At 36.7% G+C, this 25,101-nt stretch overlaps 3 protein-coding genes across 6 annotated transcripts; 1 reads left to right on the forward strand and 2 right to left on the reverse strand.

The window, feature by feature from the left end:
* Nucleotides 1–123: 123 nt before the first annotated feature.
* Nucleotides 124–2,478, reverse strand: LOC119997896 (calmodulin-binding transcription activator 5-like). The gene is made up of 5 exons (XM_038845127.1): nt 2,337–2,478; nt 2,181–2,239; nt 1,409–1,837; nt 493–1,167; nt 124–304 (listed from the first exon to the last, which is right to left on the reverse strand). Exons 1-4 carry the CDS (start codon nt 2,443–2,445, stop codon nt 1,054–1,056), a joined length of 711 nt encoding a protein of 236 aa, XP_038701055.1. The 5' UTR covers nt 2,446–2,478; the 3' UTR covers nt 124–304; nt 493–1,053.
* A 4,540-nt stretch (nt 2,479–7,018) lies between these two features.
* On the forward strand, nt 7,019–21,019 carry LOC119997804 (PH-interacting protein-like). 4 transcript variants are annotated; one of them, XM_038845006.1, is made up of 25 exons: nt 7,019–7,425; nt 7,604–7,715; nt 9,199–9,571; nt 9,819–9,973; nt 10,651–10,890; nt 11,328–11,437; nt 11,527–11,604; nt 11,698–11,798; nt 12,240–12,334; nt 12,468–12,583; nt 12,743–12,846; nt 12,917–12,994; nt 13,270–13,348; nt 13,510–13,678; nt 14,160–14,230; nt 14,562–14,642; nt 14,750–14,820; nt 15,977–16,073; nt 16,172–16,231; nt 16,939–16,993; nt 17,103–17,503; nt 17,606–19,534; nt 19,636–20,202; nt 20,298–20,356; nt 20,626–21,019. In XM_038845006.1, the coding sequence occupies exons 3-25, from the start codon at nt 9,213–9,215 to the stop codon at nt 20,819–20,821; spliced, it is 5,271 nt and encodes a 1,756-aa protein (XP_038700934.1). In that variant the 5' UTR covers nt 7,019–7,425; nt 7,604–7,715; nt 9,199–9,212; the 3' UTR covers nt 20,822–21,019. The 4 variants fall into 4 exon arrangements, with proteins under 4 accessions (XP_038700934.1, XP_038700942.1, XP_038700948.1 ...); XM_038845014.1 differs by having other exon boundaries at nt 9,208–9,571; XM_038845020.1 differs by having other exon boundaries at nt 7,619–7,715.
* Nucleotides 21,020–21,261: 242 nt separating this feature from the next.
* On the reverse strand, nt 21,262–24,841 carry LOC119997915 (DNA-directed RNA polymerases II, IV and V subunit 9B). Its single transcript, XM_038845148.1, has 4 exons — nt 24,684–24,841; nt 24,475–24,550; nt 22,869–23,027; nt 21,262–21,523 (listed from the first exon to the last, which is right to left on the reverse strand). Exons 1-4 carry the CDS (start codon nt 24,710–24,712, stop codon nt 21,443–21,445), a joined length of 345 nt encoding a protein of 114 aa, XP_038701076.1. The 5' UTR covers nt 24,713–24,841; the 3' UTR covers nt 21,262–21,442.
* Between the last annotated feature and the right edge of the window lie 260 nt (nt 24,842–25,101).

A 25,101-nucleotide genomic window follows, 5' to 3' on the forward strand; every position in this document is an offset into this window, starting at 1 on the left:
TTTGTTATTCCAGTCTGTATTTGTTGATGTAATCAGTTTGACTGTTATAGAATGATGGTAGAGGAAGCGATACAAAATTGGTAAGAATCTGCAACGAAGGAAAAAAGAAGCAGGACAAAAACAAGAGATTGAACAACCAAGAACAGAACATGACTAATCAATAAATGTGTGAACATGCATTATCTAAATCGTTATCATTCTTCAAAACTCAAGATACTATTATGGCAATAATCAACAAAACAAATAAGCTGCTGTAAATATTTTCTTGCTTCATCTTCTTTCAACCTCCCTTGACTTGCGTAGCCTAAGAAACAAAGTACAAAAGTCAGCATAAGATATTGCTCCATAAGTGATCATAATTTAGACGTAGCAATTCCCATTTAGAGATGGCAATTCCAAAAAAAAAGCCTATATATGAGAGGGAACGTGCCACAGAGCTACATATATATATAGGGACATGTATAGAGAAACAATGCACAAAAAAAGACAAACCTGTTGATAATTTATGTCCTAAGAACTGAAACATCCTTCAAGACTCTCGGCCCTTTGGTCCACACCTCTGTGGTGATTCCACTTCGACTCCATCTGACTTGTTGGCATGATAGGAAGGTTTATTTGGAAAAAAAAGACAACCGTTTAAAAATTTGATAAAATGTACAGAAATAATGAAATTTAGCTAGTACAGAATTAGTAGAACCACTCATAATTCAAGAAGCACATACCACCATAAGCCGAAGAATGTGGATATGCTGAACCGCCAAAAGAGTTGACATTCTGAAATTTATTTTGCAAATCCTGCTATTTCTATCCTTTAGAATGCTATTGCAGATGTATATGTCATGAACAACAATTAAGTATATTCATAGAGGATAAAGAGGTTCGTCTCATTTTGCCATTTCTGGAGGAAGCACAAAACTTATCTGAAATATATGAGAAATTTAGACCGAACATGAACAAAAATCGTATGTAGATGCGAGATGCAATAATCATGAGAGAGAAACTCACCCCCAGATATCATTCCACCATCTCTTAAATTGATGGAATCCTGCAAGATTAGAACATAGCAAGGAGCGCTTGACTACTGCCACTAACCTCAGCTGCCTCATCCATCTGAACCACTCGATGAGTGGCATGAGACACCCAATCTCTATGATTTACACCAAACACCTGCATAAAATTGAAAGTTTTGTTTGGCAGTAAGGATACAAACAACAATGAAGCTCTCAACTTTTTTGGACTTGAGTTGACACATGAATTGGAAGCTCCTTCCTGAGGTGCACGAATGGGGATCATGAATGGGAATTTAATTAAAGAAAACAGAGGATTTACTTAAAAAAAGAAGCAAAAATAGTAGAAGAAACACAAAATAAGCCAAGTTTCTATACTGAAAAGTTGGGTGATAAAGAACCTTAGTATTTTCAGTTGAAAATGCCCATGCAGGTGAGATATCAGTTATGGTAAATATTTTCTTTGTCTCAGAATAATGATGTTGATCCACCATAGGAGGGCTGAATGAATCATGACCAGAAGGAAATGAAGATTCAAGCACAGGATCTTCTATGGAACCTGGAGAGTCACTTATGATGTCGTTCATCAACCTACCAAAACTGTCCTGACTTTGCAAACCATCATTGACCAAAATGTCCATAGAATCACAGGCTTCCACTGCTCCAGAATTCCTTCTCTGCACATTTGAGTTAACTTGACCCCACATTGTCTGATTGTTAATACCATCCGGAACATTTAATTGATTTATTTCACTGCCAGCTACTGGCTGAGCTAAATTACCCAGTAAAGAAACTTCCGCTAATAAATTGTAGGATGGAACTCGGCTACCCTGGAGAAACAATCAAACAAAATATTAAATAGTCATACCAAACCAATACTGGCAGCCAAAGAATATAGAATAGAAGTCATTAAGAGAAATCTTCACATGCCATTTAACAAAACAAGTGAGCAAGAAAAATAGAGGAATTTACATCTTTAGAACCTAATAAATTAAAAATATACTAATGGCAGAGTCTATTAGGAAAGGTAACTAAAGTTGATAGTCTAGGTCAAAACTTCTGCAAAAAATACTCAAGAACATAAACAAAGAAAACAAAATACAACTAGTTAAGTATTAGTCCCACAGCTTGGCTATATAAAATGACAAAGAATTATGAAAAAAATGTGTTTACATCATTCATGGACCCACAAAATGTAGTTTGATTCTGTTTCTCTGAATATAGAACCTTGCCTGTAACCAAAAAAACAATGGATAAATATGTGATAAAAACACAGTTATTTGACTCTTAAACTAGCTGCTCTACCGGAAACAGCATCTAGTTTCTCACCTCCATTAGATGCTGTGAGATTGTTAGCATCATCAGACGATCTGTGCAGAAGATAAGGAAACAATAAATTAACATCACCAGATAAGGGTTCAAATGTGCATGAGTTCATGTCTTTCCATAAATGGCGTCAAAAGGTCAACAAAATTTTCAATAAGGAAAGGGCCAATAGGAAACAATTAAGTTTATCAACTCTAATCTGAAGGCAGACCATTTTTAAGTAGCACAAAAACAGCGTGAGAATCCACGTCATATAATTAAGCATAGCAACAAATCAAGTACAAGATATCTACTTCAAATTAATAGTGAAAATTTAAACTACAAAGAAATGATTTGCCTTCTAAGAAAACAGATAAGAAAAGTACACTTGAGTCCCAATAAACTTCTATTGGATGCCTATGATTAAGTTCTACAATAGAAGCTGCATACAACCAAAAAAGAATGATTGTATAGAAACTCCATGTAAAATAACGGGCAACAATAACCCTAAAGATCAAGGATAACTTATACAAAAGAAGGTGGTATGCGGAGCCAGGCCTAAATTCAAATGGCAGTAACAGCTCCGGTATGTCCACGGAGAACTGAAACTGGAAGCCCGTCAGGCAAACGCCACTGCAAGAACCAGAAACAACATAAGAAAACAAGTTTAACAGGGAAAAAGAAGAAAACACATTGCTTAGAAAATAACGAAGCTTACAACTCAAATGATACAGTCATTTGAAGCGGAAGCCACCATAGAATTGTTGGAACTCGCAGCCAAGTCAGTAATGTCACCCTTGATGCATAAAACAAAATGTAAACTAAAAGCAGGCAAATTGGCAAACAATCAATAGAAGTTTGTGCTACATTGATTCTCTCATAGTTGGGAGTTGACATATAACAAGTATTTGATTTAGAAATTCATTCTTTTAACAAAGATCAAAGTAGAGGTACTCCATGGAGTATGTTATCCAATCCCACTACTAGAATTCCAAAGAAATGGTTCCGAACCTAATAGATGATGTGCAGTATTATCAATAAGAAAGCCTCCCCATATGATGTAAATACTTCTCTGGAAATCCCAGATAACCCAGTTTACCTAGATTAAAACACACGGCATATATTTTCAATCCAAGAAGACAATATCAGAAGAAAATCTAATAAGATGGGAGGTTCGTCGGAGACGAAGTTCTTGCAGGAATTGGTGCTGTACGCGGCAAGTGCGGCATTTAGCTGCTTGGTTCTGTTCGCGGGGCTCCAACACCTCGACCCGAACCGGGAGGCCAGTAAGAAAGCCCTCGAGCACAAGAAGGAAATCGCCAAGCGCCTTGGGCGTCCTCTCATTCAGACTAATCCATACGAGGATGTGATAGCATGTGATGTTATAAATCCTGATCGCATGGATGTGGAATTTGAGATCATTGGAGGATTGAAAACCATGAAACAAGCTTTGTATGAACTGGCTAATCTTCCACTTCGGAGATCCAAGCACTATAACAGCAATTAATAATTCGCGAAAATGATATCTGAAATTAAAACCAAAACATGAACTCATCTGATTTCAAGGAGGTTGAAATACATGTAACGCAGAACATTTCATAGGGAACAAAAAGTACTCCAGCTCCACAGGGAACGATCAGTGAAAGAAAAGTATGCATCCTCGATCCAACATCTACTTCACGATTTTAAACTAAACTGTTTTTTACTTGTGTTTTTATTTTCTATATTTATGTAAACTAAAATGGGGAACAAAGCATGAGAAATTGGGGAAAGCAGGAAGCTACATTGTGAGCACAGCAAGAGGGTCATCGCTGCCATGCAATCCAGCATGACGGAACCTCTCGATCTCAAGGCGGAGAGGCGCTGGAGTATCCGGGCGAAGCCAAATCGTTGGTCTCCAAGCCCCATTTTGACCTAGTATGACTGGCTTCATCCGTTCCCAATCTTTAACGCTACGGATCAGGATGTTGGGGAACTCAAACATTTTCATCCTCGCCTGATCTCGAGCAGCTGCGACGGTCGAGTAGGAGCTGTTTGGCCTCCTCAGATAATTCCATCCATTCACCGGAGCGTTTGCTCTGCAAGTTCTCTTGCGACCTTTTCATCCACTTCCGATACGCCACTCTGTAGGCCATCAAAGCTTTGTTGCCTTCTTTAGCTGCAGCTCTGTTATCCATTAATCGGTTTTGATATGATTTGTGTTTATGTTGACGATGGAAAAGGATTTGCTGGAATTATTCCAGCAATTCCACCTCATCCCCACAATTAAATGCATGAAGTGTAGTGTTATCAAATCAGTGTATTGTTACATTGGATGGTAGAGATGGGGTGAAATTGCTGGAATAATTCCAGCCCCCTATCCCGTTGACGATGGGGATTGTAATATCCAAGGGTGGATATTCATTGTCAAATTTTAATCTAATCCATTAATCAATTTTCTATTTACATGACCGGGAATTACAAAAACCAAAAACTTGAAAGCGGGAATCCCAAAATCAATTTTTTCTTTATGGGCGCGAATCCCAAAAACCAAGAACTACTTGAAATTTGTTAACTTGAATTTTGTTTTTAAGCGGAGGGTTGTCCCACGTGACTATACTTTTTTTATTAATTTATCTAATTAATAAAAAGAAATAGCCATCAGTCACTGACAAAAATATTAAATCACAATTATTAAATCTATATTAATATATAAATTGATTAAAAGTAATTAATATTAATTATTTTTCGCAAATCTATATATAAACTATAATACATCTCGTAAAAAATTTAGTATTTACTTGACAAATAATATACACAAATAATAATAAAATAAAAAATTAATATTTTAATACTGTAGAGATTTAGAATATAGATATCGATGTAATTGTTGTTGAATAGAGAATTCATAAATTGTCAAAAAGTATAATTTTGGTAAATAAAATAAAGGATATGTTAAGAGACGAATGTGAATGCTCTAACTCTTAGAGATCCATATTGTCCGTTCAAATGCAATAATCTTGGCCAATGTTATTCAAATCGTGTCGGACATCGACCTGGACAAGGGATCGGGTCATTGGTTCAGCCAGAGGGCCATCGGTCAAATCGTGTATTCAATTAAAAAATAAAAAATATATTATAATTAAACTAGTGATAAAAATAGAAAATAAATACAAAAATATAGCAAATCTTTATTTAATCATACATCCATGTATATATGTGTACATGACTAAAAAGTAAAAACACAAATATATAGTATATAATTGATAAATTGAATGGATATATATGTTATCAAAACTCATGAATTTGTAATTACTTTTTTGACTAACATGTTTTTATTTATAATTAATATTAATTATTTTGTCAAAAATTGATATATAAACTATATGTTTCGTAAAATTTTTTTTTTTACTTGAAATCAAATAATATACCCGAGTAATAATAAAATAAGAATAAACTAACAAGAAATATTGTAGAGATTTAGAATAGGATAAATTTTATTTACACCACAAAATCTATTAAGTTTACACCATTCTTTTATTTTTTTTACTTACATATATATTATCATTTGGAATGACAAACATATCCTTTTATTGAAAACAAATATCAAATACGTATTTACGTATTGAATTAAAAACTTATAAGTTTTCATACAAATTCTCTCAAAAAAAAAATTTACACGCAATTTTTTTTTCAAACCAAGATGGATTTTATTGAAAAAGTGTTCAAAATGGAAGATAATGTCTTACCATATATTAAGGAAATCCGAAATGACTACAACTCATTGCTAGATCTCAAGTGTGACGAATTATGTCTCTCTGGTGAGATACTTGTTAGCAAAGCTAGATGGCATATGCCGTCCAAGAAGAAGCAGCATCATGTTTTCAAAAGCACAATTAAAATTCGGCAAAGCATTTTGTGGGATGTAAAGGGCTCACCAGAAGAGGGTATTTATTTACATAGGATGGTCGCCAAACAACCTTGCAAAGTGGATTATCAGATTTGAACATTTCAGCAGCATGAACTGCTCTTGCGTTTTCTTCTTCTGTTACAGCTCTCCATCTCCTTGTAATACCTGGACGATATGGCCGGAGACGAGGTTTTCTGTAGCCGGTGGACGGACGTTTGTCGGTGAAGTGTTAAGTGGTTCGAAATTTTTATCGATGAGGGGAGTTCAAATCGAGCGTGGGTGTGTAAAATTATAATTTTGCAAGTGAATGATAGTCTAGTATATAAATTAAATATTTGATGTAAACTTATAAAATATAAATGTAAATTTATAGGATAACTTAGTAGTAGTTTATATGGTGTCTCTTGCAATAGAGATAATGATGTAGTTGTCGTTGATGTTGCAACCTCGTGAAGGAGTTCAAATTGAGTGTGGGTGTGTAAAATCATAATTTTGCAAGTGAATGGTAGTTTAGAATGTCCATTAGATATTTGTTGTAAACTTATAAAATATAAGTGTAAATTTATAGGATTAAAATAGGTGGCTAAATTTAGTAGTAGTTTATATGATGTAAATAAAATTATCTTATAATAGAGATATTGATATAGTTGTCGTTGATGCCGTAATCTCATGGAGAGACATGTTTCACGTTTCCTTATTTGCATGGTTGGAATAACCTTCATCTATTTTTTTTTTTTTAAATATCTTAGAGAAATATGTTTATTGGTGACACATATACTTAACCCGATTGCCAATCGACCCATCTTTCATTGGTTTCATCTTATTGACATTTCCAACCTTATAATTTCAGTTTTGATATTTATTTTCTCTTCCAGGCATCTTTGAAGTTTAGACCCAGCAGCAGAGTAGGCCTGATTCCTGAAGATGTAAAACAGCGTCGTTTTAATCTAGTTCTCTGTTTCTCGTTCTTCTTCTCTACTCCCTCTCCAATCTCTTATCACTTTCCGAGAGGACCGCACAGGGCGAGAATCTCTCTCCGGGAATCTGAATTCTTCGTCTCGCTCGTGCTCTACATTCTTCTTTTTCTTATTGAATTTAATTTTTATAGTTGCAGTTTTTGCCCTCAACGATTCCCCTGGACTGTTGCCTTTCAATCCGTTAAGCAAAGTACAAAACCGAATCCTCTTCTTGGGAAAGAATACTCCATTGAATGCATCTGTTACGGTAAGACTTCTTGTTTTGTAATCTTGTTTGATTTTAACGTGTTTTTGAATTGGTCAGGGACTATGCATGTGTGAGATTAGATATCAATTTTGGTTTGTTTGGTGAAGCTTATTAGTTTCTGTTGTGTAATGGTAGAAGGTAAAGAGGGATTGAATTTTAGGGTTTTTGATTCTGACAGAGAGTGATGCATTAGGGATTATTGCCGCTCAGGTCTTCAAAAGCTTAGAAGGGAGTTTCGGGTTTTCCAGGGACTGCCTTCCTGTTTAAGTCTAGTTGATGCATTATAAGAGGTTCGTTCTGTTTTCTCTCTCATTTTGTTGTGTTTTCACTATATACCGATGTAGATTGAATGGAATAGTGCTTGTTTGACTTAGTTGAGTGAATTTCTGGGTTGAGTTTCAGTTTTGCATTACATTGTCAGTTTAAGTTTAGTGCAATACACTCACTCACATACACACATATTTATGTTATGCAGCTATAGCCTTAGGTTGTAAAGACAGGTATCCTTTGGTCACAAAAGACCTCCAGTATTTTCTAATGGATTGAGGTTCACAAGTTTAGCGAAGTCTTATGCTGGCTCCCCAGTGACCCTTATCAAGCAGAGTTACATGCATGTATGTTCATATGTATATGTATATCTATTGGAAAGGAGATCATGATTTTGAGGTTAATTTTGGATGGATTTACTGTGATTTAAATAGTGCCTGTTTGGTTATGTTTGGCGAGGCTATGAGCTTTATTTTATTGGGAAGCTAGAAAAGTGGGTTTGGGGAGTGGGAATATCTTGGAAACTCTAAACATGTAAATGGAATCTCGAATTCTCGATTTTTGTTGTTAGAGTTGTCAGAGTATTTCATGCTAATAAATCCGCAAATAGTTTGTCTTTGCTAGTCGAGAGCTTGAGCTGGTAGATAGGTATCTCTGTAGTCCTTCAAAACAATAGGGTTTGCTAGTTTTTTCTTATTTTTTCCTTTTATTTGATGATTGTTGTTGGAGAACAAGCTTATTAATTCTAAAAGATTGATCATAGCTTATATTCCAAATTTTCTTTAATGAAATAAATAACCAGTTAACTTGTTCTATTCACATTATTTGTTTTGATAGTTTATTAGAATATGTCCCAGATTTACTAAAATCAAAACCATGACAGCATGTGTCAAACACGATGACTTCATACTGGGCACTATCACTTATACCTTGTTAGTTAGTTCAAGAATTGACAATATTGGGTTATTATGCCATGGAAACTTCGTGGTTGTATCATTCCCCGTGGTTATGTCAAAATCTATGTTTTATGGGAGATTATTTGAATTGTCGTGTTACACTTTTTTTCCCCCCTTCCTTTTGAATGCAAACAAAATTTTATTAAGTGAGCGCAACCAGAAAGAAAAGTACAAAGTAAAATGAATTGCGGAGAAAGAAAATAAAGAAATGAAAGATCACTGTCACATCAAAACTTATAATTTCTTAAAGGTTGACCAGAACCTGGTCATAGAGGGCCAGTTATCTATGAATTTATCTAATTCAGTTTCTTTCCCATTAAAGAGTCTATTATTTCTTTCTAATCACAGTAACTAGTGACGATATGTATACTTAGCTAAAGTTTCCTTTTGCCCCTGTTGTTACAAAGTAAACTTGAAGCCATCAACTCCAAAGGTAGATTTTCACTTGTAACCAAGCTGATACCCATCATATTTGGTGTGATACTCCTTTGATGGATGCCAAGTATTTTATTTATCATTTTATTATTTAGTATTTTTTTTTCCTTTCTAGGATATACAGGAAATATGGCTCTCCAGAAATACATTCCTTGTGGTGATGCTCCTTCTGCGAGTATGAAGGCTTTGGATTTTTCCTCTAGGGTGCAGGAAAATGCTCAACTTACAAATCTAGCAAACCCAGAGACAAGTCATACAGATGTGCCTGATGTTGATATCGATCTCAGAGAAATTTATTTTTTGATAATGCATTTCCTGTCGGCTGGCCCATGCCACAGAACTTATGAACAGCTTGGGACCGAACTTCTTGAGCATCAACTCTTACCCAGTAGATATCATGCCTGGTACTCAAGGACTGGGGTATGTAGTGGTGATGAAAATGACGATGGCATGTCATTCCCGTTACCTTACACTAAGCTGGTTGAGAGGTATAATATGCTTTCTGCATTGTGTTCTACTTTTTTCCCCTGGGTTGTTAATTGACACTATAAGGTGTCTAATTTTATTCTATTATTTTGTATAATAGTTGCTTTTAATCTTGGCTTATGACATTTTTCTTCCTAGATTTTTATTCTTACAGAAGCAAATTACTATTTTGGTGAAATGCAGGTTGTGTCTTTTTTTTTTGGCCTGGGTTAATAAATTGTTTCTTTCTTGTTATTTTTATGTACTTAGGTACCCTCACATTGAGAAGGATCACTTAGTAAAGCTTTTGAAGCAGTTGATGATAGTTGAAGCATCTCCATCTCAAGGCATGATCCATGGATGTGCTCCAAATGCGGCTGATGTTCCTACTCTTTTGGGAAAGGGGTCATATTCGCTTCTGAGCCGTATGTGACATTAACCTAAGCTAGACCTTATCTCTCTTTGTGTGTGTGTCAGTCATATCTTTTGAAATGATAAAAGCACTGAGGGGGGAACTGCTCGTGTTCTACAACATGAAGTATACTATGAAGCTTTACAAGATATGTTTTCATTGACATAAAAAAGCCTGTAGTAACACATGCAGTGGCCGCTAGTTTCTCTCTTTCAACACCACCAGCAAAATAGCAAAATGAATGCCTGTGATACAGCTCCTCCCATCTTCATGATTCCCTCCATGCATGTCATCCCATATTGCTCCAAGGCCCAAGCCACACTGTCCTATCTAACTGAAGTATTTTTGACCCATTCATCACATAAAAAAGCACTTTTGAACCAAGATATCCCCATTTATTGAATATCCCCTTTTATTTTAATTTTTAACGCACTAATGAACGAAATGCTTTTTTTTTTTTTCCATTTAATCTGGTAAGTACGTTTTTCTTGTTGATATGTTGCTGTTATTTTTGTTTTTTTGAGATTATGTTCATTGAGATTTGTAAGAATTTTCATTCTTCTTTCTTGCTTGTTTTCTTTATGGAAGGAACTTTTCTATCACATGAAGGAAATATTCTGTATGAAATATAATTTGTTGGTGCAATTTTTTTAAGGTATTGTTAATTTTGTGTGTGCTCCTCTTATACAGATGACAGGGACCAGGCAAATAATGAAATCAAATCTCTTCCTGCTCACATGCGTTGGCCTCACATGCGTACTGACCAAGTTCGTGGGCTAAGCCTGAGGGAGATTGGTGGTGGATTTACAAGACACCACCGTGCACCATCTATACGCTCAGCATGTTATGCCATTTCAAAACCATCAACAATGGTACAGAAAATGCAAAACATAAAGAAGACGCGTGGACACCGGAATGCTGTGTATTGTGGTATGGGTTTTGTAAAAAAGTTTTTTAGAAGTGAAGGTTTAATTCATACTATATTCATATTTTGTTAGTTCTCATAGTAGGACCAAGATCTACAGAAAGTGTACTGTGAAAACTGGAACTCATTTCTTAAGAGATTCTTAAGTAACACTGAAATCTAACTACCATTCAGCTATAACATTTTTTTGGGGCAGCTTCCCCATCTCTATGCTGCTTGAACAATAAAGTCAGGTGCTTATAAATCTGTGGTTGTTTGGCTCTAGGTCTCACTTTTATAGTTTTATTCAATTCATACATTTATTTGCTCTTTTTTGGCCTCCCAACTTTCCTACTTATTTTAGTGCAATTTCTCATTTGACTTCGTAAGGTTGAGCATGAACAGCATTTTTGTATCTTCAGATGGTCATCACATAATGTTATTACCATGTGTAATCCTGCAGCAATATTTGACCGCTCGGGGAGATACGTAATTACTGGTTCAGATGATCGCCTCGTGAAGATCTGGTCTATGGAAACTGCATATTGCTTGACCAGCTGCCGTGGTCATGAAGTGAGTTGGTTGTTCAATGTAGCACAAACATCTATTGATTGTTTGCCAATTTGCCTACTTTTAGTTTACATTTTGTTTTATGCATCAAGGGTGACATTACTGACTTGGCTGTGAGTTCCAACAATTCTATGGTGGCTTCTGCTTCAAATGACTGTATCATTCGAGTTGTAAGCTTCATTATCTTCTAAGCAATGTGTTTTCTTCTTTTTCCCTGTTTAAACTTGTTTTCTTAATTCTTATGTTGTTTCTGGTTATTGCAGTGGCGTTTGCCTGACGGGCTTCCAATATCAGTTCTCCGTGGACATACTGGAGCTGTTACTGCCATTGAATTTAGGCCTGGCTCTGCATACCACCTTCTTTCGTACGAGTTATCCTTGATCTTTAGGGTTATTGTTGCCCATTATTTTACATGGAGTTTCTATACAATCATTCTTTTTTGGTTGTATGCAGCTTCTGTTGTAGAACTTAATCATAGGCATCCAATAGAAGTTTATTGGGACTCAAGTGTTCTTTTCTTATCTTTTTTTTTAAAAGGCAAATCATTTCTCTGTAGTTTAAATTTTCACTATTAATTTGAAGTAGTGCTTAATTATATGACGTGGATTCTCACGCTGTTTTTGTGCTACTTAAAAATGGTATGCCTTCAGATTTGAGTTGATAAACTTAATTGTTTCCTATTGGCCCTTTCCTCGTTGAAAATTTTGTTGGCCTTTTGACACCATTTATGGGAAGACATGAACTCATGCACATCTGAACCCTTATCTGGTGATGTTAATTTATTGTTTCCTTATCTTCTGCACAGATCGTCTGATGATGGTACATGTAGGATATGGGATGTTAGGACTTCCTCGCCTGGTCCACGCATATATGTTCCAAGGCCTGCTGATTCTATATCCAGTCAGTTGTTTTAACTTCATCTCCGTATACTGTTTTTTTTTTTTTGATCTTTTATTTCTTTTCTTTTGGTATGAACATGATTATTTTTCTGCTTCATGTGAAACTAACTATAAGAAAAATGGAAAAATTGCAGGGAAGAATAACGGTGCTTCCTCAAGTGCTGGTCCTCAGAGCCATCAAATCTTTTGTTGTGCGTTCAATGCTAATGGAACTGTATTTGTTACTGGTAGCTCAGACACCCTTGCTAGGGTACATCTGAAGATCTTTTATGCATGCACATTTTACTGAGCTAGGCTAGCTTGGGCACACTTGCTATTTTTTTTTGTTTTTTATTCATATTTTTACTCTCTCTGATTGCTCGTGTGAGAGACTTTCTTATATAAACTTATAGTAATTTGTTACTTGCAGGTGTGGAATGCTTGTAAACCTAGTTTGGAGGATTCAGACCAGCCAATGCATGAGATAGATATATTGTCTGGCCACGAGAACGACGTCAATTATGTGCAATTTAGGTTGGTATGTCCTTTCTAATACACAGTTACAAAAGTCTTGACTGCTGATATATGATACCTTATTTTGCAGTGGGTGTGCTGCGACGTCTAGATTTCATCTGATTGATAGCTCAAAGGAAGATGGTATTCCTAAATTTAGAAATTCATGGTATGTATGGAGAACTTTATTTTAGGTTCTTTGAGACATGCTTCTTATCACTGATACTGATTTGAATTGGCACTTTTTATGTTGTAAATGTTAGAATATGTATAAATGATGTGAATTGCCCCAACCCAATAAGTTATCTTGGGGGTTGGGCATTTCACATCATTTATACATATTCTAAGAGTAACATTTTCATTCCTCCAGGGGGCGGGGGTGTTATGGGTTTTGCATCACCTAATGGATTACTAATAGCAATCATTTTATATGTATGTTTTCAGGTTTTCTCACGACAACGTAGTTACCTGTTCTCGTGATGGCAGTGCAATAATTTGGATTCCAAGATCACGTAGATCACACGTAAACTTATCTATGATAACTTTACTTTCTGCCTTTTGGCTTTTATAAGTTCTTTTAGTGAGACTGAGAGTTCACGACCTTTCTGTAAATTTGTTGTTTTATTCCTTTCAGCCTTGATTGTTTCTTCTCTGGGTTTATGGGTCCATTGTTTGTGTTTTCAGGGGAAAGTTGGCCGATGGACCCGTGCATATCATCTGAAAGTTCCTCCTCCTCCTCTACCGCCTCAACCTCCAAGAGGGGGCCCTCGTCAGAGAATTCTTCCAACTCCTCGTGGTGTTAATATGATTGTGTGGAGCCTTGACAATCGCTTCGTCCTTGCTGCCATCATGGGTTTGTTGTTAATTCATCCACCAAAATGTCTTTGCCCCTTCCCCTTTAGCTTGATGCCTTGATCCTTTAATAAATAGAACCAGTCTCTTTTTTGGGTACGCCACAGTTTATTTGCAATGATACGGAGGCGCAGTGAAGCAATCTTACCATAGTGTGAAGCTGTTTCATACGCATAAATCCCAAACATAATGTCCTACTATGCTGTATAAAAACTATGTTTTGATTTTGATTCAAAGTATTTTCGTATTTCCTATGTTTGCATTCTTGAATGAAGCATTGCCTTTGATGCATCATATTTTTAGTCAAGCCGTCTGCATAAATATGGTGTTTGAAAGTTCCATTGAATAAATCATGGACGCGTTAGATGAGTTTCAATCTAATTTTCTTGAACAATTCTGAAGCACAATGCTCTCTTCTTGCATTTTGCTGAGATGCTAAGTCATATTAGTTCAAGGAAATAATTTTTTTTACTGCAATGCAGATTGCAGAATATGTGTTTGGAATGCAGCTGATGGCAGCTTAGTTCATTCCTTGACAGGGCATACTGAATCTGTGAGTGGTTTTATCTTTGGTGTCAATTTTATATATGCCTGATTCTTATCTCCAAAAGATGCTGCTACAGTGGTGGAATCTCAATAAGTTTTTGCAAATGATCAACTTTTATGTAGTAATCCTTTTGAAAACTAAGATCGTCCCATAAGCACGGGATGAGATTCTCTTTTGCATCTTATCCACCCAATTTCACTTTTTGCTTCTGGCTTCAGTACCTGTCAGTTCAAATCTGTACAAAGTTGGATTCAAAACATTATGTACTTTACTTATCAGATCAACATGTCTATGTCTAACCATATTTGTTTCTTAACCATATTTGTTTCTTCGGCAGACATATGTTCTGGATGTTCATCCCTTTAACCCTCGGATAGCTATGAGTGCTGGCTATGATGGGAGGATAATAGTATGGGATGTGAGTTTTCAATTTCTTAAGCCTGTTTTTGTAAGGGTTTTTTTTTTTTTTTTTTTTTTTTTTTTTATTTAATGTATGTCTATTGAATGGTTCCATTTTTGATTCAGATATGGGAGGGTGTACCGATCCGGACGTATGAAATTTCACGTTTCAAATTAGTTGATGGAAAATTTTCACCGTAAGTGCAGGAATAATGATACTTGATTGAATTTCTTCTTGCACTTGATCTACTTGACACTACTCTTCTATTTTGGTTTGGTTTCAGTTTAAATCGGAGCGGAAATTATGACAGTTTTTATTTGCTTGAGCACTTATTCTTTGGTTTTATGGAAGTTTAATGTTTGAAAATTTTTTAGAACTGTAATTGCATTGTTTTGTTGATACTTTGATTAGTGTCTGAAAATGGTAACGCCTCTGGATGTTCATAAATAACATCTGCTAACCTAGGTTTCAAATTATAAATTGACATAGATAGAATTGGCCTATGACATCCATATGTAAGTACAACATATGAAATGTCTGAAACTGTTAATTGTTGCACATTATTTTCTTCCCATGCGTCACATGGATTACGTAAATGAGCAAGGAGTGATTTCATATGTCCGATTGAACCAGAAGTATGATTTAACATAATTCGCCCATTGAGTTTGAATACTGTCAGTATGCTGTGGAATTCAAAATTGGTTGCAATTGAAGCCTCTAGCCTCTTTGATTAGTGTCAGCTTGAGATTGAGGCCTAGATCGGCGTTGCCTTTGCTTATCGAAAATTGCTTAAAGAAAGCAATTTGTAAAAGCCTATCTATGATTCAATTTGAACTTGCATATTTTTGAGTGCTTATGCTTATTTGCGTGGAAATGGTGTTTGGTAAAACTTTTAGAAGCAGTTTATGGAACTTTGTATCTACTTGTGGTGTGCTGTTAAAAGCTAGCTTCTTCTCATCATATATAGTTTGTTTGAAAAACATCAATTTTTTTTAAGGTCGTAATCAGCTTTTCAAAAGCAGTCTCTCTCTTGCCCTTTTCCCCAACCTAGCCTCAACTGAGTTTGAAGCCTCATGGCGTGACTCATTAAAGCACGCGCAAAATATAAATATATCTTATGTGATTATACTTTTTGCATGGTAGCTATTGATTTGGTGCTTTTCGATCCTCAGATTGCGCTTCACTGCTGAACCCCTCCCCCTTTCATAGTTATGATGAAGTATCATGTGCTATTATTATTATCAGACGGATGGTTATCCGTGATACTGCTTTCTTCTGAAGTTAGTTTATGTGCATCACAATAGAGATGGACGCGGTTGACCTTGTTGCAAAATTTTCTCTTTATGATGTAGGGATGGAATGTCCATCATTCTCTCAGATGATGTTGGTCAATTATACATATTAAATACTGGTCAGGGTGAGTCTCAAGAGGATGCGAAATATGATCAGGTACTTGGATACCAAAACTATTACTTTACGATGTTTTACTCATAATTAGCATCCTGGGATTTTTTTTGTTTTTTATTCTTCGTTCAATTCTCTAACAGTTCTTCCTTGGTGATTATCGTCCCCTCACCCAAGACACTTATGGAAATGTGGTTGACCGGGTTAGTTAACCATTTGGACTTTTGTCATCTCTTTGCTTTTTTACTTTATCTGCTCCACCTTATGTAAATCAGGTAGTGGTTTGTTATCACTTTAGAGAGTTTGAAATTGTCATAAAGCAGATGTCCTGATTCCTCCTACAAGATTTCTATTTAAGAACTTGTTTCCATGTTTACTAGGGAAATTTATTTTCTATAAGATTAGAACACCCACCAGTGTTGACTTTCATGGCTAGAAGTACTGAAGTAGAAACAAACTTTGCAATTAAATGTATGCATTTTTCAAACAAGTGACTTTTTCTTAATCCCCAAGACACATCTCTAACATGTATTCGCCCATATTTCCCTAGTTTGATATATGATATGTATTTATGAGTTTCTATATGCTTAAGACTCTTGATGTTATTTGTTAAAATTGTGGAAACAGTCTCTGACATTAGTCATCAAACTGCATAAATTTGCCTTGTACAGAGTCATATGTGCTGAGTTGCTCTTTTCAATGGTTAAGAGACTGTTTTATACATGTATTGAAAACTAAGTGGTGAGGTTGTGTTATAATTTCTCTGATGACTACGATTTGAACTTTGGGTGGTTATCTTCTTTTGTAAATTTTGTGGTTAGCATGGCAAGCTGATGTTCTTGATGTTGTATTTGTGATCAACTTCTATTCTGTGATTGCTCGGATAACAATAGTGGAACATCTGATTCAGGAAACTCAACTTATACCCTACCTACGAAATAGGCAAGATCTCCTTTGTGATGCAGGTTTATTATCTCAACTCTCTGTGACCCTAATTAGTAGCAATATTGTTATGACTGTTTTTCCTATGATTTTTAAATTTCGTAGACTGATAGTTGGATTGGAAAATTTTAGAATTGGAGCCCTACCCAGAACCTTATCAGAGCACATACCAGAAAAGACGGTTAGGAGCTCTGGGATTGGAGTGGAAACCTTGCTCCCTAAAACTTGCTGTTGGACCGGACTTCAGTGTAGACCCAGATTATCAAATGCTTCCCCTGGCAGACTTAGATGCATTGGTTGATCCACTGCCAGAATTGATGGCAACAATGGATTGGGAGCCTGAAATTGAGGTGCACAGTGACGATGCTGATTCAGAGTACAATGTTACTGAAGAGTATTCTTCTGGAGAGGAGCAAGGAAGTTTAAGTTCTGATTCCTTTAGTGATCCAGAGTGCAGTGCAGGAGACAGTGAGGTCGAGGATGCGGTTAAGAATGCCCTTCGCAGATCAAAGAGGAGAAAACAAAAGGCTGATGTAAGTTTCTTTCTTTTTTTTTCTCCTCATGAGTTTGTTTCAAATTTTCTTTTGGAAATGACTTAACCTGAAACACCCTTTCCTATCTCTCTCCCTCTTCAGATTGAGATCATGACTTCATCTGGAAGGCGAGTCAAAAGGAGGAATTTAGATGCAAGTGATGGCAATTCATTTAGAAGTAATCGATCTAGGGAGTCAAAAATTGGACAAAAAGCTTCAAAGAGGAGGTCTTCCATGTCGAAGTCACTGAGACCTAAGAGAGCTGCTGCACGTAATGCTCTTACTTTGTTCTCAAGAATATCAGGAACGTCCACGGATGGAGATGATGAGGATGTCTCAGTAAGTTATTCATCAGAAAATGAATCCCATCTGCAAGATTCAAGCAATGAGAGTCAAGAAACTGATGGATCCCTGAAAAATGTGCAAGCCAGGCGTTCAAAAGGGAAACAAATTTCTCTAGGGCCTATGGATAAGATCAAATCTCATGAACTCACTGAATCTCAGATGATAAATGGAAACAGGCGGAGACTGATTCTTAAATTGTCTATTAAGGATTCAAATAAACTTGTTCTGCCGGAGGTTGGTATCATAGGCTCATCATCCAATACTTCTCATGAAACCATTGGTGTAAATGGTCATAAGGGCTTCCCTGATTTAGGGTACACTGCCGGGGATGCAAATTGCAATGTTAAGGAAACACATCGGAGAGGACAATTAAACAAGGTTGAAAGTTATCCAGACCTGAATGAGGGTTACAAAAATGATAACATTAGATGGGGTGGGGTCAAGCCCCGTTCTTCCAAACGTTTGAGATTAACAGAGCCCACATCATTGAATGCATATGGTCCCGTTGGTGCTTGTCACAACGATACACCATCTCCCTTTTTAGAAGTTTGCAATGGTGAAAGTAAGATTGATGACTCTGTTCCACTGAATGGGGAGAGTAACGTGGATGGCAGCTCTGAAGTTGTGAATGGTGCAGAAGAAGTTTGCATTCATGCATCATCTAAGATGGATGAATCTGCTACCGCGAACAGGGAGGGTAATTTGCATGGCACCTCTGAAGTTGTGAATGGTGCAGCAGAAGCTTGCAGCCATGCAGTTAAGATGGATATATATGCTCCAATTAATGGGGAGGGTAACGGGAATGGTGCCTCTGAAGTTGTGAATGGTGCAGCCAATACTACTATGGAGCGCTCAGATGGTAATGAGAATGGCGCCTCTGATCATCGACCTGAAATGATAGAGAGACTTCCACCAAAATTAAGGATTAGGTCAAATTGTGTCATGATGAATCCTGAAAGGCCTCTGCAGTCAAAATTAGACCACGCTGCAGAAATTCAGAGGAATGGTGCATGTGAATTGGTGCATAGTAACACTTTGGACATGAAACAGGATCTGGTTTCAGAAGTTCCTCGGTGTGGTGGCACCAATGGTAGGGGTCTTCGAGGCGTAGGAGTGGAAGAATTAGATCCTCGTTCTGTTGAAACTTCGACCAATGCTTTGGGTGATTCACTGTCAAATCCAAAACGGATGTATGATGTTGTTTATAGGAGGTCAAAGACACATAGGGCTAGAAGTAACTTAGAAGGATGTGGTGGAATGAGAGCTAGCACTTCCAATGATGTCGATGTAGATTCATATGAGAAAATGACTGAAGGGGTTCTCCAGACTCATCTAACAGGCCTAAATGGAAACACACAAGATGGGAATATTGGGAGCAATGAACTCAAGATGGGGCAAGGACATCTTTCAGAGAATGCACATAGAAGTGCTAGTAATAACAATGGTAATTCCAGAGACAGAAGTCAACTTGCACATGAAGAATGGGGATCAAAGTTGAAGATGACTGTTGGGTTGAGGTCTACTCGGAATAGAAGAAGCAGTTATCATTTTCGGGATACAAGTCCCATAGATAAGAAGAAGTGGCATCAGGTAACAAAGGAAGGATCGTGGTTATTGTTGTCAATGCCCGACAAGGGCTCTCGTTACATCCCCCAGCTTGGGGATGAGGTAGTATATTTGAGACAGGTAAATATTGGAAGATGTATTTTACTGATTTTTCTTCCTCCATTTTCGTTTGTTAGGAGACTCGATCTCAATGATTTATACTTGTGCTTGATCTTTTTCAGGGTCACGAGGAGTATATAGAAGGTGCTCACTCTAAGGAAGTTGGACCTTGGACCTCAATAGGAGGAAACATACGAGCAGTAGAGTTTTGTAAAGTAGGAGGCCTTAAATATTCCACCATTCCATCAGGGGATAGTTGCTGTAAAATGGCACTCCAATTTGTTGATCCTTCTTCCAGCGTGTGTGGAAAATCATTCAAATTGAAGCTGCCAGAAATTACCGGTTTTCCAGATTTTCTTGTTGAAAAAATTCGATTTGATGCTGCTATGCAGAGAAACTGGTCGGTACGGGACAAGTGTAGGGTCTGGTGGAAAAATCCAGATGAAAAAGATGGTAGTTGGTGGGATGGCAGAGTTGTATCTGTGCAACCCAAATCTCCTGATTTTCCTGATAGTCCATGGGATAGGTTCTCTGTCCTGTACAAAAATCTCTGTGATAAAGTATCACACAGTCCCTGGGAGCTTTTTGATTCTGACTCGCCATGGAATCAGCCCCATATTGATGACCATCAAACAAATAAGCTTTTGACTGCCTTCGACAAACTGGAGCAGTCTGGTACTAAACCCCAGGTGTTTAGCCCTACAAGTTCTATATGCAAAAGATTCTTGCAAAATGCAACTATATATTATCCTGCAAAATCGTATTAATCTTGTCAACATTTCAGGATCGATATGGGATTCGAAAATTGAATGAAGCTTCGGAGAAGTCTGGTTATAAAAACAGGTAAGAGTGTTGCTGTCTATCTATCTGGTTCTCATTTTTTTGGACCATTTCGGATTCAAATTAGTTGACTTACAAGTTCTTATATATGAAATTATCCCTTCAACTAGGTTTCAGGGCTTTGTCTGCTTCTCGTTTAGCAACCATATAAATTTTATGCTAACTTTTCTATTTATCCATGAATTCCAATTTGCACGGGTTCCACTTCCTATATGCTTTTCTGTTTAATTTTAGCGACTTGAACCCTTCTTTCGTACCCACAAAATTGGCAGGTTTCCAGTTCCAGTGTTCCTTGATTTGATCCACTCAAGATTAAAGAACAACTACTATCGAAGTTTGGAGGGAGTGAAGCATGATATTGGAGTCATGCTGGAAAATGCGGAATCATACTTTGGAAAGAATGCAGATGTCTTGGTGAAGATAAGGCGCTTGTCAGACTGGTTTACAAGGACATTGTCATCCTTGTAGCTCTAGGCCTCTAAAAGAAGTTTTGTAGAGATTAGCTGGGCCCATTGGGTCCTTCCTTTTTGTAGATATTTTTTTTTGTTGTATTTGTTGAAAGGCCCATTTTTCTTTCACATAGTTTCGTCAAGTCCAATTTTTGGAATCAATATGATACCTTTGTTAAATAGGGGCAATAGATATCTAAAAGAAAATTTTAGCTAATTGCTGTGGAGAAGCCTTCGCAGTTAATTTCATTGTACAGATTGACACTTAGATCAGCATCATCAACTACAAAGAAATAGAGAATACACTGAATTTTTTTTTTTATAATCGGCTTTTTTTTTTTGGCTCCTTAGACAGTGTGTTATCTTAGATATCTTATATCAGTAGACATAGGTGATCTAACAATTCCGTGGGTAGCTAATGCAAAATTTTCTTTTTTTTAAAAAAAATTCTGGAACATGTTATTGAATACTCCTAAACAACGCAGGGTACTGAAATATTGCGCCATTAATATCATAACGAAAGTACATACCAGTCATGCTCTTAAGCAAAATACATTTGAGCCAGAAAAATCGGGAGTTATATTTCATTGTGAAAGGTATGTGTTGAATTCCATCAACAAGCACTATGAGCAAATGGATTCTAATCCCTCCATCGATGGCCACAGTTTGGGTTGCAGCAGACAAAAAAGAGCGTCATACCCTCCTCTCCTCTAGCAGTAGCCTGCATATTCATCCAAGAAAGGAAAAACCAACATTATGAGTGCCGCAAATTGCACAAACAACAGCTCTACTAAAATGCCGATGGTGTATGTTCATATGATCCCTTAAGTAGCATTCCATGTCAGCCTAAACAAATCGTCACTTGTGTTGGAAAGGAAGTTAACAGACAGAATAAAATATAATCTCTTCCTTTCTTTGCTTGCTAGTAACATTAGACTCCTTTTAATAGTAAGTAGTTCATATTTACTCTCAACCAGAAAGCCCCAACATCTATGTCAGCATTAATATTTAATTAATTTGGTAATTAAACATCAGCAGCTAAGACCAATTTAATAAGCTCATCAAAATGTCTATATGAACTATGCTTCAAAAAGTTCAATTAGATGGGCCACCATTGAAATACACTTGACCTTCTTTTTTTTTCTCTATAATGGAGTTATCTTATGTTACTCCTGGCATAAATTCCACACTATCCACATAATTAACATAAAGATAAGAAGTTTCAGAATAAACATGTCATTAACAAGCAAGAGGGAGAGGGGACAAGAGGATGCAGTGGCATGCTCTTAAGCTCCACAACAGTCAACAACTCAAAAACATAATTCCCCAGAAGATCAACAATGCAGGACAAGGAGCTATGGAAAAGAAGAAAGAATTTGGGGGGGACAAAGAGTTATGGTTCTGTGGCAGACACCGTACAAACTTCTGTCCCGAACAGTTTTCAGAAAGAGAAATCAGTTAGAATCCACCACATCAATTAGTTCAGCACCAGAGGGGGCTTTTCCTTCTCTCCCCCATGGAACACAGGTCGTAATTGAGGATCAAACAAAGCTTCACAGCACCATCAATAAAGTATCCTAGGAAGGCCTAGACTTTCTTTCTCAGGAAAAAGATATCAGATGTACTAGCAGATTGGTCTAAAAAAAAAAATTAGACACAAGTTATTATGCATCAAGATCACAATCATGCTGCATTTAAATGTATGCCTCGGTAATGCTACCATATTTCTTCTTTTCATGAATTAAGTTATGTTCACATTGGCTTTTCAAAAGAGTTTCCAAAACCAAACCTACCCACGAAAGGAACCAACAGCTGCACTTCATAGCAAGATAGAACCCATATCACAGGTCCATGATCTTTAGTAGTCTCCATATAACAATCTCCCAAAAAATGGTAAAATTTTATCTTTATCATGCTATGGAAACATGGGACTAAAGTAGTCCCTTTAAGTAACATGTGCACCAACTGATAAAATGCCTAAAGTTGCACCAAGAACCACAGAGATTTGTGCATGCATAGCCATCAATTATAGTTGACAGAGAACATAAGTAGGGAAAGAAGCTAACCTGGAAGAATACAGCTTCTCCATGGCCGCAGTTGTTGCACCTAACAGATTTAGTGCGAGGAAGAGTGGGATCTGCAGCTACGTCCTGTAATACTTGAGTGCGCTCCCCAACAGAATGATGTACCTCGTTTCTGTACACACAGTTGTTATCAGTAGCCTCCTGCAAGGTTTCACAATTTGCAGAATGTATGATAAGATATCATCAATTGATGCAATACTTCACAGGTAACATAAGGGAACTGATCCGCAACCCACATGAAGAAAAAAATTAATGGCATTAGCAGAATATAGCAGCAATTCTTGATTGTGTTTCCATAGACCAAAAGGAGGCAGCAAGATCATAAGCACTATCCTTGATCATTAGCATTTCAACAGCAACATATGTATAATAAAGGCAGAATTGAAGATGGCTCGAGTGTAAAATTTAATATTCCATAACATCTCATATCAAGGCTAAAGTGTGTGCATAAGCAATTACTTGTCACAATTATTAAGCAAATAAATTTTTAAGTGTAGAAACCTATACCATCAAATTTAACGGAGACCCCAGGGAGTAAGCCAAGTAGCCAACAGGTGGTGCAACACCAAAATACACGGAGAATACTACAGGAGTAAACAATCATGTTGAAATAACAGCTAAAAACACATGGAAAGAAATCTCCAACATAGTTTGGATGTTTCACAGTCCTCGTGAATTGTGTAATAAGTTATAGAACCACCGATCACAATTGGTGAAGCAATTAAACAAGAAAATCCACAATTTTGATTTTTGAATCTATAAACATATAAGGTATGTCCTACGACACCCACAAGGAGCTTTCTTGCATAAAACATGTCTGCTCTAGTCAGCTAAACTTTTGACTTTTAATCAACTTATATAAAAGGCTAAACTGTTAAACTACCATGCAACGGCTTGGGAACGGATTACGGGTCAAGGAATGGCAAGATAAACACAGCCTTACACTGCATTGCCGAAAGGCTGTTAGTGAGATTTGAATATGTGGCCCCTGGGTTTACCTCAAGGCTGCAGCTTCACCCTTTTAATCAACTTATATACGTAAACAAAATTTCTGGAAGCAAATGCCTCAGCAACTAACAAGGGAAAATAAAATTTTGACATGTTGATGTGGGTGTGATAATAATACCCAATAACGGTCTCTGGAAGAAAACATGAGAACATAACCCATAGAACATCTAAGCGAGCACAGTAGGCTTTTAAGTTCCAATATAAAAAGATACCCGAGGGAGGAACTAAACCCTTGATAGTTATAGAGTGGGGAGATACAGCCCTCGATAGCTATGCTATTATCAAATAATAGATACAACATAATTCAAGGTAAATTATCAAAACAGTAACTGCTGGAGTTCGTCAAAGTCGCATGCAACTTTCACAATGGAGTTTCAAGTATTTAAGGCTGAGAAACTTAATAAAATGAGCATAAAAAATAAAAAATAAAAAGAAGCGAGATTATCAAGAAAACGAAATTCAATAATAAGTGAAAATAAAAAATAGGGACGATCAGGATTAAAATACACAAATAATAAACCAGATAAATAAAATGTAATTGGGTAGGAAAAGAAAAACCCTAATGTGTTCAAAGTGAGACCTGATGATCGCAGTTGCGACAGGCGTAGAGAAGGATCTTCTGCTCCCTGTCCTCTCTAGGGTACAGAATGTTGTTGCTGCAGAATTTCACATCGTTTGATTTGCTTTTAAAATTTTCTTTACAAAATTAATAGAATATAACCGAGATTCAATGGGCGAATTGATGATGAAGATGAGGAATAATTACAGAAAACATGGTTATTCGCATACCATTCTCGGCAAAACTTCATAGTACTCATCTTCGAAGCTTCGGGTTTTGACTGGCAGAGAGCAGTGGTTTACTTCTTTCGGGATTTTAGCGCGCTCTCTCTGTTTCTTCTCTTCCAGATCTTCTCAAGCGAATATCAAATATGAGGAAGCTCGACAAATTTAAATGAATAGACCTTTTCTTTTCGAGGGTGATTTTGTAAATTAAAAAAAACATTTTTTGAAAAGCTTTTAGTTGGTTTGGTCATACGGATGAGCAACACTTGATAATAGCTTAGTTCACCATCCCTCCGCTCTAGACTTGGGATCTATGGTTCCGGGAGATTGAAAGTTCAAACCAACCAATATTTCTATTTCTTTGTGGAATGCTCGTCACACTTTGGGATCTCTACTAGTAATAATGTACCATTTCAAAACTGTG

Source organism: Tripterygium wilfordii, chromosome 1, assembly GCF_013401445.1.
Source record: "Tripterygium wilfordii isolate XIE 37 chromosome 1, ASM1340144v1, whole genome shotgun sequence".
Classification (NCBI taxonomy): Eukaryota; Viridiplantae; Streptophyta; class Magnoliopsida; order Celastrales; family Celastraceae; genus Tripterygium; species Tripterygium wilfordii.